This window comes from Callionymus lyra, chromosome 1 (genome assembly GCF_982586985.1).
Source record: "Callionymus lyra chromosome 1, fCalLyr1.hap1.1, whole genome shotgun sequence".
In the NCBI taxonomy this organism is placed as follows: domain Eukaryota; kingdom Metazoa; phylum Chordata; class Actinopteri; order Syngnathiformes; family Callionymidae; genus Callionymus; species Callionymus lyra.
Window position 1 is genome coordinate 21,957,339 of NC_141818.1, and position 19,337 is coordinate 21,976,675.

Here is a 19,337-nt window from a genome sequence, read left to right on the forward strand (position 1 = left end):
AGTCCTCAAAATTCTCAAAAATAAACACATGGAGGAAAAAATTACTGGCTGATGTCCAGATATTCATGTCAGCAACATGCCATCAATCGAGGTTTCAGTCCCACTATTTACATCAATCTTAGTATTTTTAAGTTTTATATTTGTATATAAACGTTTTTTGCTCTGTAAATGCCAACAACCATACCATTCTAATATACTATATTTTATATACGTCATACATGTAAAATCCTATTTGCAACTACTGTATATCCAACCAGGTAGCTGTAGTTAACTAATATTTATAAACTGCAATCAAACAATTTCATTGTAATGAATTGTAATTTTTTACCCCTCATTCATACTCGTATATATAACACAATAATTACCTCGTACCTAGATTTACATGCTCATTATGTGTATCATGTGAGCATTTATGGGTTTCATTTAAGCACAATTTGTGTCCTTTAGTTTGATGCTACAGCTGATTTAGAACGCCCGTTTAGTTTTTATTTCGGTAGATAAAGTTCCAAACCATTGTTTTGTACTCGTAGTACTATGAAAATATTGTTGATGGAAATTCTATACAAGTCAGTTATTTTGTTTATCAGGTATAGGTTAAAATAACATTTGAAATTGTTTAGGTGACATTCTGTTTCTGTTTTTTGCCATTTCTGACTAACGGCGTTTTCTCTCTACTAACTTGAGAACATTTCAGTGATTGTACAAATGAATCATTCCAGTGTGCTCTTTGCTCTACCCTGGGATGCAAATCTTTTTGCACCTTAAACGATACACACAAAATATAAATTTTAATTCTCGCGTATCTTGTATGTAAAAGAAATGCAGACATTACTTTTGAGCAGGAAATCACCTTTTTTTGTGTTAAATCAGGATGTACAACTCTCAAACAGGTTGGTGCTTTTTTTCGTAATAAGGTTTCCTTTCTTTGACTATTTAATCCCAAAGCATAACGGGACCTGAGAGAGCATGTTCATCTCCTCGTATGCTTTGTCATTTGTGTGCCTTGTGTTGCACCTGTTGTTGTGCCCATAGAACTCTGTGCTTCATATTTCCACACTTCATGATTTGTCACAAGACTGGTTGCTCAAATATAACCTTTACTTTTGGTTGTTGTATATTGCTTCGTTTTGAAAAAATTGTCAACTTATTCTTCTGTTAACTTGGTGGAAATTAATGTTTTAGGCTGTCTAGCAACCTTTAAACATGATGTTTAATGGGTTTTTTTCATGTTTTATTTTATATCCTGATCTAACTTAATCAATATAATGTTATGTTGAAAATGTCTTTATACCAGTCACTTATAAGGTGAGTAAGAAAGGGATTACCACACTCATGGAACAATTCAGATGAAAGCATTTTTTGTTTAGTGGCTTTGGAGAAGAAGCTGCTGCCTTGTATTACTTTAAAAGAGGTAACCTCATGTTTTTTCTTATATGTACATCACCACCTTTTATAAATGGGTATTTTAAATTGCATTGGCTGAGAAAAGAGCACTATATTTGACTAAAATAGAGTTGACTGGTCAGAAGTTTTATTGCAGCTTTATCATTCACTTACTTCGAAACTGTAGATAATAGGAGTGCAACAACATCAAAGTAATTTTAACATTTCAGAATAAAACATTATGTTACATTACATGTTATCAAAATAAATTCATGAGTCTTGATTTTTTTTTTTCGTGCTCCTATTTTCTTGCATCCAAATAACAATCTTTATAATTTAGATTATATTGAGTCAGTGTAATATTTGTGCAGAGGATTAAAAAATAAAATTGTATTTTTGAATTGTTTCCGTCCATCTCCACCTCTTTGCTTTAAAGAAGGTTAAGCACTTCAATAAAACAAATGAATGCATCACAGTTACACAGATGCATCCTAAGAACTGATCTCTTTAGTAAGATGCTCGAAGTGGACACAGAGATACATCGATTCCCATTGAGATGCACTGTTTTAAAGTAAGTGTCGCAGGGAGTTGGGATCTGTGCAAGAAAAAAAGTCAATGTAGGCACATTTCGACCGAAAATCTTTGGGGGGCTGAATTTTTTGTTTATACCTATTAGATGGATACAAGCTCTGGTGGAATTCCTGCGTCAACTGTGGCATAGTGCTGTGTGATCGAACTGAACATTTCAGAGTGGGTTTTGTCTGTGGCCAGTCTCAGGCACACCTTTTTAATAATCATGCTGTCCAGCATCTTCATGTGCCACACGATGGACTATCTCGGCAAAGGAGACATGCTCACTATCACAGATTAAGACAGATTTGTGAACAATATTTGAGAGAAAGGGGGGTGGATTTTTTCACCCCGTCCCCATGATTGATGACTTAGAACCCCAACAATTCTATATGTATAAATGTATTCTATATATACAAATGCAGAACAAGAACATAAACGTTCTAGTATTTTCATATTATATATATAATATTATATGTGGGCGTTTATTTGTTAAAAGGAAGAAATACGCTCGTGTAATATAAATAACACTGATTATTACGACTCATGGAGGATGCATTACTTCAAATCACCACAGCGGGGCGCGTTGGTCACATTGTTGTAGTTCCAGGCTCTAACTGGGCCCCGCTGTACTAACGTCGAAGAAAAACGCGTCCAAAAATCTACCGAGGCTGACTGAAGTATCACAAACACTGATCCACTGTGTTCCTGGGCTCTTGCCTCTCGTTGTTTGGTCCACGAGGGGGAGTCACAGCGGACAGGCGTGGTCGTGGGCTGGTCGAACTCGACAATGAGACACATCCGAGTCTCTTGTTTTGGATTCAACTGAGGCCGAGGGTACCCACAAAGGAACCGAGAGGTTGCGACCGAGTGATTCTGACAGAGGACCTCATCCGCTCCATTTGGACAGCGGGGGAGCCTCATCCACCCACGGAAGACCCTCCTGAGAATGCACTGAGGTACGTAATGCGTTTGTAATCGTGCACATGTATTTGGGCGTTAGACCTGTTTAATTGATCCATGTTATTAACCGCCCTATAAACGTATCACTCTAGCTGCCCTCCTGTTTTACTTCTATTACTGTCGTGTTGTTAGTCGAGGAGGGCGAGGAGCTGCTGGTGTCTGCAGATTAGATGATGGCCGTTAGCGAGGCTGGTGCTGATGCTGCGGAGCTCCAGTGTTGCTAAGCAGCCATGTCGTCCAGGCCCCGGCGCTGCCCATGCTGCTATTAACAAACACTTTAGATGCTAGAGTTAGTTACACTTTTTGCATTCATTGAATACGGTTTTTGTGAGAAGAATTATAAAAAATGGTAGAGATGGCAGCATAATGTCAGACCTAGCATAACACCAGTGAAAATGTGGATTAAATGTTCATATTTGAGTCCAGTGCATGTTTATGGTTAATTAATCATCAGGTAGAAATATGGAAATGTTTTTTGTTGTTTGTTTGTAACCAGCAAATCCACAAAGAGTTGACTACATAAACGCACAATGTACCATCCAGTAAAACAACTTCCATAGATTTAAGAGGTACAGACAAAAACGAGCTCAAAGGGAAAGTGGACTATCTTATAACAACAGTAAAGCTGCGATTAGAGTGTAAGCTTTTATAAAGTCAGGTTGTCTGTCTCTTGTAAGTTTAAAGAAGAGATGGTGAACGCATCTTTTGAGTTATGTGCTCACAAACACACCAACACCAGAATATCTACTTACCCTCATTAGCCAATCAAATTCCTTATTAGTTTTAAGCTTTTACCTGTATATGCTCCAAACATCGATTTCGATGGTTTGGATTCCAGGTAGTTTTATTGTAAATGTAGTCTCACACTCACAAACCACTCCCCAATTGATGGTGCAAACTTTGCTTTCTTTTCTCAAGTACTCTTGGGTAAATAGGCAGTCATCGCTCTGATTAGAGTCAGTTAAGGAATAAGACATATCCTACTGTACCATAATGTAGGTGGGCTAATGTGTAAGATGCATGCATCAATCTTATCCTTATAAGACAAAGATTTAAACAACCGACTTTCTAAACACAGAGAGATATTTCTATGGGTATTATGTGAAATGTTTGCTGTTGGAGCTGTATAAATTATCTGTTTTCTGAAAGTATCAATAATTTACCCACTATTAAGACCGAAAAATGGTGACAATTACAATAACAATTCCCAAACATTTGTGCGTTGACATTCACCAAAGCACACGTTTTTAAGACAAGCTTTTGGATAACCCTCAATTGAACAGTTCAACTCTTTGAAAGTCGAAAATAATAATAATAATATTTATGTCTAACTCCCAATATGTGTTCATCTCATGCATATTTAATCATGCATGCATTGTGGTTGTAAGGCAAACAGGAAATCACAGCTGAGCCATTCAAATCATTCTGGATCAAACCACATTTTAAGTGAGGACAAAAAAATGGATCATGACTGAGCAGAAAATTGATGCAAAAATCAGAATTGTGTTCTTTTTAAATTAACCGAGACCACACTGGTGTCAGACGACACATGAAGCTAAAATAGTCATGTTTTTATATTGCTTAGCATGTAAATAATGTTCCGGCTTCCAAGGTTTTATCTTCAACTATGATTTTAATAGTAAAAACATGACTTAAACTTGTTTTATTTGCTGAATTCTTTCCACTTTTCTTCTTATGAGCACGGAGCCAAAGAAAATCAATGTGTAGCTACTTAAGTAATTATGTTGCCCCATCACTGGATTCACAGACGCACAAAACCGCTGAATGCATACATGCAAAGTGCACGTGAGGATAATGTGCAGCGAGAGTGATTTTGTTAAAAGAAGCCGCACCAGCCACTCAGATGTGACTAAGGGTGAAGGCCTCAGACAGTCCCGGTTCCATGTCTCCCCTTTGTCATTAGGACCCTCCCGAGAGACATTTGCTTTTCTGCCCCGTACACGTCTGCAGCTGAGACTCCCTCGTCCCCCATAGAGAGAGTTGAACTCTCAACCCTCCTCCACTACAAGACTGATCACATACAAAGTAAGCCAAGCTCAGGTTTAAATAAAGCTGCTTGCTTAAATGGCACCAAAGGTGTTTTTTTTGTTTTCCAAGAGTGGGATCTGCCACCAAGAAGGACTCTGATACTATCATCGTTCTGGTGTTACCTTAAAAAAAATGTTTTTACCAAAAATATAAATTTTAAATTTAAATGAATGTTTTTTTTTAATCTTACTGAATATATTTTTAGTTTTAAATATTTTAGTTACCGTTAAATTGAAATGATTTGCTTTCTATTCTCCCTTAAAATAACAACATACAACTGTCTATCCTTTATCCTGAATATTTGACTTTTTGCTTTACTGATATACTTTGTGGTTTTCTCTCCATACTTGTACGGGTTCTTAGAGGATACACTGGTCACTCCACAAAGTGCATAAGTGTGTGTGAACCTTTTCATTTAATGAAGTTCAGAAATGAGCCCTGTGTTGGGTTAAAGCGGAAAAAGCAATCATAAGCAACATGGAGAGAAGTCTGGCCTCTGGTTTGTCTCTCTGTACCATCAATAAACGCACATAAATGAGGAAGAAATGTGAGAACAGAGAAAAAGCAGATTTAATCAGTGCAGTAGATGGTATAAAAAGGTTATGTGTTCAATAACACATATTTTATAAAACCTGAAATGGGGATTTATAATGCAGCTCTTCTTTCTCTTTAAATCAGTACACAAGTTGACTGATGAATAAAATGAAATAAAATGCTTAAGGGAATCATCATCAATACAATTGATTATAGAGCAGTTAGAACTGCACATGCCTGCCAGTCCTGCTGCAGCAGAAGCCCCTTCATTAGATGTTGGATACACACGCTCGTAAAAGGATGTTGTGATGTAACCAACCATGAAAGGGAATCCATTTGTAGGACAGCAGGGGCGTTGTGTTTGGGCCCTTATCTTCCGCCTGCAGCACCGTGTGTGTGTGTGTGTGAACGTGTTATAGTCGGGGAGTGGCACTCGTCACTCTTCTAAAAAAAACTTACGGTAACTCTGGACTCTTTCTCCGAGTTTCCTGCCAAGCTTTCTGACGGCAGCTGCTAATGCAGCGTTTTCTATAGCACTGCTCTTCCACTGACTGACCCCGGCCCAGAGGAGAGTAGATGTGGGGGTAGGTGGGCGCATCATTTGAACATGCATTAGGTCTGCAGCTGTTAAAAGCTACAGGACACATTGCGTAGATTTGTGCGCAACATAATCTCTAAACACTCAGTCTAGTTTCAGAGCTCAATTGTTTCTTATGATCACATCTATGCTAAATAAATCTTAATCAATCCATCTTTGTTCATTTCTATTCTCTGTTTATATGTTTATATGTTTGTTTCCATTTATTATCCGTGATTACTATGGAAATATTTTTATAACCATTTCCATTTATTCACAATACTATTTCTATACCTTACAATATTGGTTTCCAATCACCAGGGGGCCATCTGGGGCATACGTTATTTGGCCGAAGACACAATTGATTTTCTTTGAACTGATCTTTAGTGTCTCAAAGCGCTTTTTAGTCTCTGCTCTGCCTGTTACTCTCGACACCTCAGGACACTTTGGGTGAAGTTTACTTAAGGAATGACGCTGTAAACTAGAAGATTTTGGTTAACTTCAGTATATCATATATTTTTTTAATATATATATGTTAAAATGGAATTGAACATGGTTTTATAAATCTATCAATTAAAAACAGCTTACAATTTTTTTCAATTTAGTTTAACTAAATTAAATAATAATTAAAGAATCTAATTGGCTACTATGATTCTGAGGCCGATATACAAATATTTTAAATAATATAGTTAAAGTCCTGTTGGCATGTCTCGCAAAGTAACTGAATACTAATATATAATCTGAGGCATTTGAAAGATGGATCTCGGATTTTGTGTGAGAAGGTTTACCTGTTGATCTAGTGTTTATTAATCTCTTTTGTTACCACATGTGTTCCAGATGCTTAATCGTGTCTGGTTTTGTTCTGACACAAAAACGAAAGTTAGACGAGCGAAGGTTGAAGATTCTCAGGTTCCCAAGTATCCGTTTGAAAATGTCCTTTTAAAATCACGAGTAAATCTTTTTAACTGAAATTCGATTCCAACTCAGACTGTTGGGAATAATTTATTTCTGTAGAATGTATGAAAATTATTAAAACTTTAACAGCGTATGAAGTAGAGATTAATGGTCTTCAACGCTTTCTCTTCGCAGTCTTCATCTTGTAAGTCGCCCTCTGCCAGAGTCAACATGAGCAAGTCCCCCACTCCCAAAGGCACTCCGGTGCAGCGTAGTCCCAGTGATGGAGTCCCTGAGGGTTTGTCCTCTCCCCAGCATTCAACGCCGGGCTCCGGCCCAAAGAAGCGTATTTCCACCCTGCTACAGAGTCCGGTAAGGTTCTGGATATGGATACTGTTAATGAACCTTGAATGTTTTTTTTGTTTTTTTTAAACAACTACTTCATTGTCTTGTTTTTTAGTCTTTCAAGGAAGAGCTGGATGTGCTGATCCAGGAACAGATGAAAAAAGGCGGAAGCTCCTCAAACTTGTGGGCCCTTAAACAACTTGCAGATTTCATGGTCACCCACGGGTCTCCTGCTGCACTCCCTGTGTCGCCCTCCAGTAAGTTCTATTCAGGGTTTTTTGGATACATGTTACTTTTCATTATGAGACACTAGCAATGCTAGTGAGTGAACTTTAATTTCTGCCAAACATCCAACTCTTACCTTTATCTCTAAAAGTAGGTGATGGCTGTAAACGAGGTTCAACGTCACTATTTAAATCTCCCCCTCTAACCACTGTACTGAGATTACATCGGTCAGACCTCAGAAAGAAATTTGCCTCTATACGTAGAACCGCACTGTGATTGGTCAATTTACCCCCATATTCTCTAAACCAAAAAATATAGTTTTGACTATACCACAGTCTCAAAGGCCAGGACCGCTATGTAGGCCCATGACTTTGCATGACCGAGGGAACCAGAGACCACAGACTGAAGAGACTAAGACAAAAAGTGGTCTCAAAAACCTCAAGTCCACAAGAAAGGTGATTTGCAAGCTGAACTTGTGACTTCTCTTCATGTAGACATGATGATGGTCACAGCCATCAACGACCTCCAGTGCTGGGAGCCCGGCTCAATGGTGAAGGGGGAGAGACTGATGCGCTGCAAGCTCGCCAGTGTTCACCGCCTGTTCGACCTTTTCGGCTGGGCCCAGATCAGTCACAGCTGCCTCACGGTAATCTAACAGATTTAAAGCAGTAGCTGTCCTTCAGATTTCATCCTTACCAAGTGTCTCATTTTCAGCTCCGTGTGAGCAAAGAACAGGAACATTTTCTGGTTCTGCCGGACGGTCTTTCCTACAGCGAGGTTTCTGGGTCCAACCTGGTAGGTGTTCTTTTGTTTTTTGGTGCTCCAGTCCAGTAGAGAATGAATATTTTGTTTATTTCAAATATTTTGAAAAAGGTTCAACAATAATAATAATAATTTATTTTCTCATTTTTGTTATGAACAAACTCTAGAAAATGTTACCCAGTTTTTCAATTTGTTTCATCACCTTGACCTTTGAACTACATACACATTTGCTATATTGAAGTATATCAGTGCCAGTGGATGATTAAAAAAACACCCCCTTTTTTTTTTTAAATGGAATATTTTTCACATTGTATCCTTTAAAATTCAATATAAAAATGTCGGTGTAATAGTGCTACCAGACAATACTGAATATAAAAGACAACACATTAAAAGAAACAATGCATTTATAAATTCATTTTTGAATTATTAGGCCAAGATTAAAAATATATATGAGTATATATATTTTTTTAATATTCACATATTTACTTGAATAATTTAAAATGACAAATTAATAAATACAATTCTTCAAAAAATAATACAATTCCTAATCAGAATATTTTATTGCCAGTGATGTAAATCCAACATGGGATTTTTTTTTTGTGGTGATGGTACAGATTAAAAGAATGAAATAAGATAACACAGAAAATGTGAACAGTTAAACGGAACTAAGCAACTGGCGCTTTTAGTGCTTTTTAAATATAAATAAATTAAATATAATTTATAAAAGTAGCTTTAAAATGCATCGGCACATATCGATATGAAAGGACATTAAGTAATGATAACACATATGGAAGCGGGAGATGAATGGGAAGTGAGGGAACCGCCCACAGAAGGAACGCTCTCTGGGCCATTACAATGTTGAGCTCAGTAACTCTCAACTCTAAAAAGCCTCCTGCCCACTGTCGGCGATGAGGTTACAGGGCGTGATGTGATATTGATCATGAGCTGGAGAGAGCAGGGAGGCCTGGCTACTGTGCTGCAGCACGGAATGAAAAACATCATGGTCAGAAAGTATCATATGGGCCACCGCTCAGGTGGTAAATTGCTACATCCATTTCAACTGATGAGGAAACTTGTGTTTTCAGGTAAAGGTGAACATACTGGGGGAAGTGGTGGAGAAGGGGAGCACCAACTTACGTGTGGACACAGAAAAGTTCAGCCTCCATTCCGCCATTTACTCGGCTCGACCTGACGTCCGCTGCCTGTTTCATGTCTGCACACCGGCCACAGCTGCGGTGAGTGATTCAGGTGTAAACTCTGTTGATTTATACAGCTCTGCAATTTGGAGGAAATAAAGGAGGGACACAAAACATATTTTATGCAAGAATAAATGTCAACTGGTAAGTGTGTGTGCAAATTGTAATAATGTGTTTTTAGTTTCGGTCAAATTAAATTTGAAGTACATCTTGTTTTAATCTTGGCAGGTAATGATGAATCCTCGCTCTCAATTATTATCACTGCTTTTAAATTAGTTTCTGTTTTGTTTATTGCTCTTCGATTTTCTTGATGCTGGAAAGGAGTTAGATGCACAAGAAGAAAAGTGTTTGAGAAAAGAAATGTAACGATACATATAAAAGATGTAAAATGGTATGGGTAATTGGTTGTCTATTTATAATGTATTGTCTTTTATTTTAACCAGAAAGCTAAACTGTCATCAGCTATGTCTACATTTTAGAAAAAATCGGAAAATCTATAGCCGCAATGATTGGACCAGCCCTTTTAGAAAACAAAGCAAATTCACTTTGTTCTTTGTCGCGTGGTCCACTCATTCAGATGTGCTTAAATATTCATATGATAGATGTTAATCCAGTGCAAGTTATCATTGTAAACACTGGTAATGACAAAAATGTTTAAAGGTATTTTTATTGTGCAATATATATCCATTTGTTTATGCAAGGTACATCAACATGAATAGATAATAATAATTGTCAATATAATTATAATTTGTTTAGAAGGTAGATCATCTTAGCTTGTTAATTTTATAAGTAGCTCACATGATGAAAGTGAAAAGTGTGAGAACATCTATAGTTTTATTTATTTTTATAAACATCTGTTTTACCACATTCATATGAAATCATAATAATATATAATATAATCATACAATCACTTTTTTTCACAGTCGTTTGAAGCAGTTCTAATATTGCGCATTCTGAGCAATGTGAACAATTGATGGTGTGTTCAGGTTTCGTCAATGAAATGTGGCCTCCTGCCACTCTCCCATGAGGCTTTGCTGGTCGGTGATCTGGCTTATTTCGACTACAATGGGCTGATGGAGGAGGAAGAGGACAGGGTGGAGCTCCAGAAGAAACTGGGGCCCACTTGTAAGGTAATATATAAAGCGTGCGATGGATACACATTAAAAAGAGTTTTCCTTGAATAAACACATCTTTGTTGATTTGTAGGTGCTGGTGCTGAGGAACCACGGCATCATTGCTCTGGGTGAGTCGGTGGAAGAGGCCTTCTACACCATTTACCACATCCAGACCGCCTGTGAGATACAGGTGGGACACACTCACACCATTGGCTTGCTTTACATTGTTGGACTGTGTTGTAAATCATTGTCAAGCTCTGCACTGCAGCAACAGACTCAGCAGAAATGTTCTCTCCTGTAACATGAATGACTAACTCTACATTTGGCAAACACTCCTTTACTCCCCCTTTTCTGAGAGATAATCTATGTTGGATTACCTGACACAATCTATATGCTGAGCATTTACAGTTGCTTTTTCATTGAAAGTAATTTAGTAGGTCTAAAGCTATTTCTGTAAATTACCACCAATATTTTACCAAAAAATATATTATACGTCAACTAATGTGTTAATTTAGGTGTCTCTAAAATCGGTCCTAAACCTCTCATGTACTCATCAATATGTGTCTTTTCATTTAAATATTTACATTAGAAAATGTGCTTAAGCCCCACCCACTGAAAACAATGTGTATGTCTGGAGATTCAATCTTATTTACCAAAACCCCAGCAACTCTGCTGTGATTGGTCAAGCATCAAGGTGTGTCCATGCGTGTCATTAATTACAGAAGTCTCTCCTTCAAGGGACTCGTTCAACTTGATAAAGTAATAACTTCAAAACATCATCATGATGAGAGACTTACTGCGTCTTGGAGAGAAAGACTTCAACATTTGAAACGAGTAATGAGAGTTGGGTTTTGACATCACTGACCTTGTTAAAAATGTGGTTTACAAATGTCGACATTTGCAGGTTTAACTTGTACAAACATTAAATAGTTCATTTTTAAGTGTTGATAAATTTGTGTCCTGTTAGTTGTCGGCGTTATCCTGTGCTGGTGGACAGCAGAACCTGATTCTACTGGACAAAGCCACCCACAAACCAATCCCTGCCGGCACTGTCGGCTGGGCCGGATCCACCTTCGGACCTCTGACCAAAAGCCGTGTTGGGGAGCATGAGTTTGAGGCTCTGATGAGAACTCTGGATAATCTGGTGAGAACGCTTTTAATGGGGTAAATTGATTCTACTGAACCATGTTTTTTTTACCAAACCGTGGCCCTCTTGGAAATCGATTGTCATTAATCCTGACTCGAGTCACGTGGTTTGAAATTAAGCTACGGCAGCATATTCACTCGTTAGTCAAGTCAACCACGCCCCTTATTATGCAAATCCAGGGAAATGTAAATGTAATAAATGGAAGTTAAATTACAGGAAAAAAATCTGATGCGAAAACTGTTTTAATTCCAAAGCAGTTATTTTTAAACTGGTTTAATCAGGAGTCTCTTCTTTTTTTTTGGCTGGGTTTGTACTTGATTTCCTGTCCTTCTGAAAACACCTTCTGAACTGCACCTTTTTGCACATTAGCTTCTCTTTTTAAAACTGTATGTTTTGCCCCCTGGTTCACCCCCCTTCTTTATTTCTGCCCTTCTTCAATGTTGAAAAAAATGCTGATCATTGTAAATGTATTCTTCTCTCTTCTCTAGGGCTATCGTACCGGATATGCCTACCGTTTCCCCGTCCTGACGGAGCGATCTCGGCTGCGGCGGGACGTGGAGGTTCCTGCCACTGTCACGGCCTTCCATCAGTTCGATGACGACGGAGTCCAGCTGGGAATGAAGCAGCTTCCGTTTGCTCAGAGGCAGCAGGAGAGGACTCGGTGGCTCAACACTCCCAACACCTATCAGAAGGTCAACCAGGAGCAGGTCAGCCCCGGACACCAGCGCACCATGGTGAGCCGCTGATGCTTAAGATGGAAGCTGACTATTGGTGATACAACACATTTTACTTCTACCGTGTCAAAGATATCGTAAGGATTTTCAAAACAGATTTAAAAATATATGGACATTGGTGTATCATTGATTACTTAAATAAAGTATGTTTATCTAATCAGATCTTACTATTTTCATTACTATTATACTGTAATGATGTAATATGACATTATCGTAAGTTAACTGAAGTACTTTCAATTTCTCACAGCATGTTTTATTTATCAATACAACCTTGACTTTTAGTTGTGTTTACAGACTATTCCTGCATTTCCATTTTTCACATAAAATTAAAACCTACCATTTTCATTAACGTTCTTTTTTAACACACTTCTTCTTTTCTGAATGAGAATGAAGCCATTTACTTCACTTCATGTTTTAAATGAGTACAAGTTTAATATTCATGAATTAGGAGTTATCTTGTCCCACTGTTTGACTTGTCACCTGAATGTTCTGAATGTTATAACGGAAACACTGACATCCCACACAAGGTCTCAAGCAGACAAGTTCCTGCACAAATATAAATTATATTTTTGCTTTTCTGCTTATTAAAAATAGTCTGTAACGATGCACCTTGCTTACTATTATGCATAATCGATTATTTTAAATCATTCTCTTGCATACAGCAATGTGACTTTTTAAAACTGAGTGAAGCTAGTTGATAAGATTCATTTTGAAGAGAATTATTTGGGGTTGCTTAAAAAATGTGGCGTGGATCCTAATCAAAATGATAAAATAAATAGTGAGATTGGCACCAATCTAGTAGAATGACCTAGTGAGGTGTGTTTGGATCCTAAAATGAAACCTTGTGACCTTTTACCTCAACTCAAAATAGGAGGTGATCAGATGCCACTGTTCATCATTGAGGGTGTGAGAGCGATTGGTCATGACGCTCCCACTACCAAGAAAGTTACAAAACTGTAAAAATAATCATATCATCTTGCTGCTTAGATTTTAGTATCTTTCTATTTCATCTTCTGCTGATATTACTTTGAGTAAAATAACATTTGACTCGAATGGTTTGCCTGCATAAAGTGTGAGTGCCAGGATGTATTTTTTCTTCTATGATTTAGTTCTTATTCAATTAAAATAATCTAATAAAATAGACATTTGTATTGGCCTTCATTTGAGTTGTATGATCAAATATATAATCATGTTCCAAGTGGGCAGCAGAATTGTGTCCAAGAGGGTGATGAAACGGCAGGGGTGAGGAGATGAAAACAATATGAGCAAGTGGGAGGAGCTACTTCTGCTTCCTCTCTTTATCTTCTGTCCCTCCCTCTGCTCGCTCTGCTTTTCTGCATTGCAGGGGAAACCCACAACTCGGTTCTCACCTCCACGCAGCCACATCTTCCCTCTGGTGGTCAAACTACGTTACATATCAACATGCGTTCTCTCTGAGAGGGGGAAAAGGAAATTGTTTTTTGGGACATTATTAAATATCAGTACTACTAGCACTACTGGAGGCTGGTCGTGAGGCCTCGAAATTTATTGAAAGCATTTAAGCATGTAGCCTTTCCTTCAGATAAAAATCCAGATGTACAGATTTACTTATTTTTTATATATATATATATATATAATAATAATATAAAAATAATTGTAAATGTTGAGTTAATTTTCACATTGTTTTAAAATAAAAATAAATACTATTTTATTGCAACATGAATATATAATATAGAGATTAAAAGCATATATATTTGAACTATGAAGATAATTTGCAATATGCCATTTTTTTGGTTCAGTTTTTTTGAGTTCTTAATTTTCATCCCTAATTTATTCTCTTTTATTCATTTATATATATATATATATATATATATATATATATATATATATGGTGGACATTTTTTTTTAAAAATAAGTGGAAAATAGTCTCTTTTAGTCAGATGGAGTTTTTACCTGGCATTAGTTTAAGTCAAAAGATTAAAAAGTGGGATGACAAAGGAACACGTTTAAGCACCACGGCTACTTAAAAAAGAATGTATTTAAAGAAAAGAGGCTTTATTTTTAACCAAAGGAAATGTGGAAGGTTTATGTAACCACGAGACTTCTTCATCAGTAGTGATACCACTTTGAAGCTTGTTTGAGTCTCTTTGAGGTCGTACCTTTTGAATTTATTATAAACTGATATAAAGCAGTTGCCTTGAAGTTGAAGATAAGATTACGATGAATTTTATTTCTCTATCCAGTGGCTGAAGACAGAGGAGGTGACGCAAGCCGGAAGTACATCCATCAAGATTGAGAACCCAAACCTGTTCGTGCCTCTTTTTACAAATCCTCGAGAAGTGATCGAGACACGTAACAAGGTACAATCAAATTTTATATATATATATATATATATATATACACTTTTTAGATCATGATTGGAGGAAAGATTTAGTTTCAAAGCAGACAGAAGAGTTAAAGAACACAGTAGAGGTTCACTGATGCAAGATGTCACAAACATGTTTTCAATGTTATTTTAATTACAACATATTAGTTGTTTAAATATTATCATTATCCAGATGAGTATTTTACTTTTAACATGAAATGTACAGCAAATGGTTACTTTTGTAGCGTGAAGATGTTTACTTTACAGATTTTCCCCTTTTTTAAATTTGTTCAATAACACATTTTAATATATGAAACAACTTTTAACATAATTCCAGCTAGTCATTGCTTTTAATCGGTAAGATTGCCTACTTTATGTAATTTCTCCTCAGATCCGACAGCAGAATCGTCAGGACATGAAGACGGCAGGACCTCAGTCTCAAGTCCTCGCCAGTGTCATCACAGATAACAGTCCTCCTGTAAACTACTGCTCATCAGTTTGTTTGTTTTTTATTTCACGATCCAGCTTCTGTTGTTTACAAGATACTTGTTTTTTTTGTCACCATTCAGTCCCCAGTGAACCCACCACAACTTCCACCAGAGCCAGAACCTCCAAACCCCTTTAACCAGCTCACAGACCAAGAGTTGGATGAATATCGCAAAGAGGTGCAAAAGAAACAAGAGGGCGCAACAAACGGTAAAATTCCGACTGTATTTTAGGATCTTTAGCTACTGTATAGAATTGTGACTTAAAGTAAAGATTATTATTATTATGTAAATGTATCAAACATTAATTCTCGTTTATATTAGTTGCATTTCCGCAAAATATTTAGAAAGCATGTCCGAGTGACAAAAGAATAAAAAACTTGTATAAATATTAACTGTAAGACAATAATTGTAATCTTTTATGGCATCAGTGATAAAGTACAAATAGAACAAAACAACATTTCATAAACAAATATCCAGCCATCATTTTATACATTTTTCCTCTGCTCGTTAAAAATAAAGATGGTTATTAAAAACAACAAAATCATTTGAACAAGCAAGTAATTGATACAAACACAAATACATTTGTAAGGAATAAGAAAAAGTAAGATCTATTTCGATCACCCCTGCCACAATTATCTTTAGTAAGATATCATGTTCATAAAGATGTCTTTTATTTCAATTTAATCTGAAACGGTATCGAACAATAATATTTTATCCTTCAAGTGATTTTTTTTTTTTTTTTCACAATCTGAAAAAAAGAAAAGTCCATCTTTCATTTTTAAAACGTTTTTAAATTAGGATATCTGCTACACAATTTTTTTTTTTTTTTCTTTTAAAGCCAAAAAACCTGAATTAGTTCAAGTTCATCTTGTTTACATCTACAGAACATTTTATTTTGGATCACTTGTTTGACTTAGAAATACTTCTGTCCTGCGTTTAAACAAACTGTTTGTACTTTTGATTTATCACAAATAACCACTTTTAAGTGCCTCACACCACAGTTCCTCTTTGCTGCTGTTTCACCCAAAATCTCTAGTGGGCATGTTGGCAACTAACACAAAAGTTTAACCACACTTGTGCATCGTGTTGATGTCTACATTGTAACAGCTGCTCACAACAATGACCTCCTTCACATCTGTGTGTGTCTGTGTGTGTGTGTATGTTTGTGTAAGTAGGGGAGGAGGTGGTAAATGAGGAGGAGTCCCCTGCTACCTCTCCCATAAAGATCCCCAGCCAACCTCTCTCAGGTGAGGCTGTCAACAGCCTGCCTCCAAAAATACTGCTGCTCGTGGCTTCTCATGCTTTGCTCACTACTTCTTACTCCATTGCATCTCAGACTAATTAAGTCCTGCTTACTTTTGCTCTCGGTTTATCAGCACTTGCTATATTTTGCTTAAATTACTATGCTTCTGAGCAAATATTACTTTGTTTTTCATTTTGGCTACCCGAAGACGGAAAGAATTAATTGTATTCCACTTTAAAAGATTTATAACCTAATGGCTTAGAGGTCGGAAAACTATCCAGTCAATTCCAACTGGTGTTTCAAGCCTCACTTAAAAACTAAATAAGTCAAGGTCAAGGTGAACAATCTCCACCACTGCATGTTTTTATGGATGAGAGGTCGTTCACCTTGACCCAAAGACAACACAAGAGATACCCCAAGCACATTTGTTTTTGGCCACAGGGACACCTTGACCAATAGATAACACAAGGGTTAATGAGTAGCTTAAATATATGTTGAATTTCCATGTAATGAGTATAAACAACATTAAAGTGTGTTAAGAAAATGCAGTCAGCAAAGTTAAAGACAAGCAAAAAAGGCAGCAAAATGAAAGACAATGAAATAGTAGTAAAATATTGTTGTAACATTAAAAAATATATATCTCACCAGCTTTGTTATTGTAGCCCAATTAAAGAATTACTTTTAATTATAATGGTTATAATATAATCATAATAATGGGCTGTCTGTAAACATATTTTAGAAAAGGAAGCACTGCAATATGATATTAAATAAAACATGTTTCACATGTGTGGCATTAAATTCAATTACGTTTTTATGAAGTACATTTTACATTGTATTAGGCTTAGCCACGGCTTTTACTCGCATATAAACACATATAAATAATGTAAAAATCGTCCAATTTGCCCCAGACTTTGATACTTTAGTGAAGAATCGTTGAACCAGATGCCCTTAAGCTTTAATTCAGGCATATTTTATCTTGTCTATTGTTTTTTTAAATCTTGGCATTATGAAACGAATCCCAAAATTAAAATGTTTTATTTTTTATTAAAATTACAGCAGAGGTTTTGTTGGTAATGTGTTGATGAAGCTTCATTAAGTAACATCCTTGTTTACAGTGTCCACTAGAGGTCACTCTCTGCTCTGTAATCTTTCGTTCAGTATTGTCTAGTGAAACCTTACAAAACCTTTTTTAAACTGGTGCCATATTCTGAGCTCTGCTTCATCAACACATCCCCACTTTTGCTAAAAGTGTGACTTTTTGAGGTTATGTATTTGCTGCCTCTGTTTAAATCCATCTATCTTCATATCCACTGTCTTCTCTTTACCCATTTTTGTCTGTCCATTTCTGTGTTTATTCACACTGTCTCACAGGCTCTGGTGCATTGGTCTTGTCTCACTAGTAAGTACAGAACATGTAAGAAAAAGCCACTTCTCATTACAGATGCATGTCTTGCCTTTGCGACATGTCTAGCTTGTAGCTATGCAGCTCCACGCCCAATCTTCGATGTCATTTTTAGTTAAACTACCAATTTTGTTCTTAATCAGGTGACGAAAGGACGGACTCTGCCATCATACAAAACGGCGGCGAGGAGGAAAAACAGACGACAGAGGAACTGGAGAAAGGGATGAAGGCTCTCACCACCAATGACACTTCCCCGACGCCTGCTTCCCCACTGCCTAAACTGCACGGCAGCACGCCTGATGGGTCTCCCTCCAAGTCCCCATCAAAGAAGAAAAAGAAGTTCAAGCCACCGTCATTCCTGAAAAAGAGCAAAAAGCAGAAGGAGAAAGTAGATATTTGAGATGATTTGATGTGACCTTGGTGAAATACTGCTGTGAAATCGTCCTAGTGTATGGTAAAAAAAAAAGTCTATTCAAAAACCTGTTTATTTGATCTATGTGGGACCAACACTAATGGTAACCTTCACGTATTATTTGACCCAGGTCAGATACAGATGTTCTGCCATGTCACCATCTTTCACATTACTCACTCATTTTTCATAAACATCACTTATTTATTAAAACACTCTTGTGTTTCTTTACTGAAGAGTCCTGTTTGCAAAACACAGTGCAGTTTTTTTCTAATGACTTGTTATCATCCATTATGCACTTCAGATCTATGTATAAACACTTGACATACGTACGTTAGTATTCTAGGTAGTTACATTTCCTGGTCATTATAAGCATCTTTTAGTCATGAGTTGGTGTAGACTATCAGAATCTATGTTGCTGGTATGTTTGGTGAGCACTGCTGCGATCTGTGGATATGTTGCTCCTGCGTCTGCTGGCTTTGTGTGTGAGATGATATTAAGGCAGACCCAACAGGCAGGGAAGCAATGAAATATGCTGGCTTGCAACATAACACTGCAAAATGTCACTAACAAAACGATGTAAAGCACTGAATCATGTTGCTTTTCAATGCAGTTTGAAGCCTGGGAATAGACAACCCTGAAAACATTCCACAAAACTGTGTAAGTGTTGAAAATATCTCTGATGGTCTTTTCTGTTTAGATTTGAAAATAAGCCAACGTGTCATGTTTGCTCATGGTCTTTATTTTATATTAGAATGTACATATGATCTTGCAAGTTTCCCATGTATCCGTCATTAAAGAAACGTTCAAAACAAACCTTTGCATGCCTTATTGTCTTGATGACTACAATATCACAATGTGCATTAAAAGTGTGTTGACAAGCAAACTACACGGTCAGGAAAAGTGTTTGTGAGGGAGAAGATTATGAATGGCTGGGTGCTAATTTACTCCTTGACA

At 36.9% G+C, this 19,337-nt stretch overlaps 1 protein-coding gene across 5 annotated transcripts; it reads left to right on the forward strand.

Moving 5' to 3' along the window:
- Positions 1 to 2,591: 2,591 nt before the first annotated feature.
- On the forward strand, positions 2,592 to 19,196 carry add2 (adducin 2 (beta)). 5 transcript variants are annotated; one of them, XM_087796863.1, is made up of 15 exons: positions 2,592 to 2,912; positions 7,166 to 7,342; positions 7,431 to 7,572; positions 8,035 to 8,186; positions 8,255 to 8,335; positions 9,388 to 9,537; positions 10,485 to 10,628; positions 10,705 to 10,803; positions 11,581 to 11,757; positions 12,249 to 12,494; positions 14,717 to 14,833; positions 15,230 to 15,316; positions 15,408 to 15,534; positions 16,502 to 16,573; positions 18,115 to 19,196. In XM_087796863.1, the coding sequence occupies exons 2-15, from the start codon at positions 7,202 to 7,204 to the stop codon at positions 18,369 to 18,371; spliced, it is 1,992 nt and encodes a 663-aa protein (XP_087652989.1). In that variant the 5' UTR covers positions 2,592 to 2,912; positions 7,166 to 7,201; the 3' UTR covers positions 18,372 to 19,196. The 5 variants fall into 5 exon arrangements, with proteins under 5 accessions (XP_087652989.1, XP_087653016.1, XP_087653026.1 ...); XM_087796890.1 differs by lacking the exon at positions 16,502 to 16,573 and adding an exon at positions 17,941 to 17,968 and having other exon boundaries at positions 18,115 to 18,260; XM_087796900.1 differs by lacking the exon at positions 16,502 to 16,573 and adding an exon at positions 17,941 to 17,983 and having other exon boundaries at positions 18,115 to 18,243.
- The last annotated feature ends 141 nt before the right edge of the window (positions 19,197 to 19,337 follow it).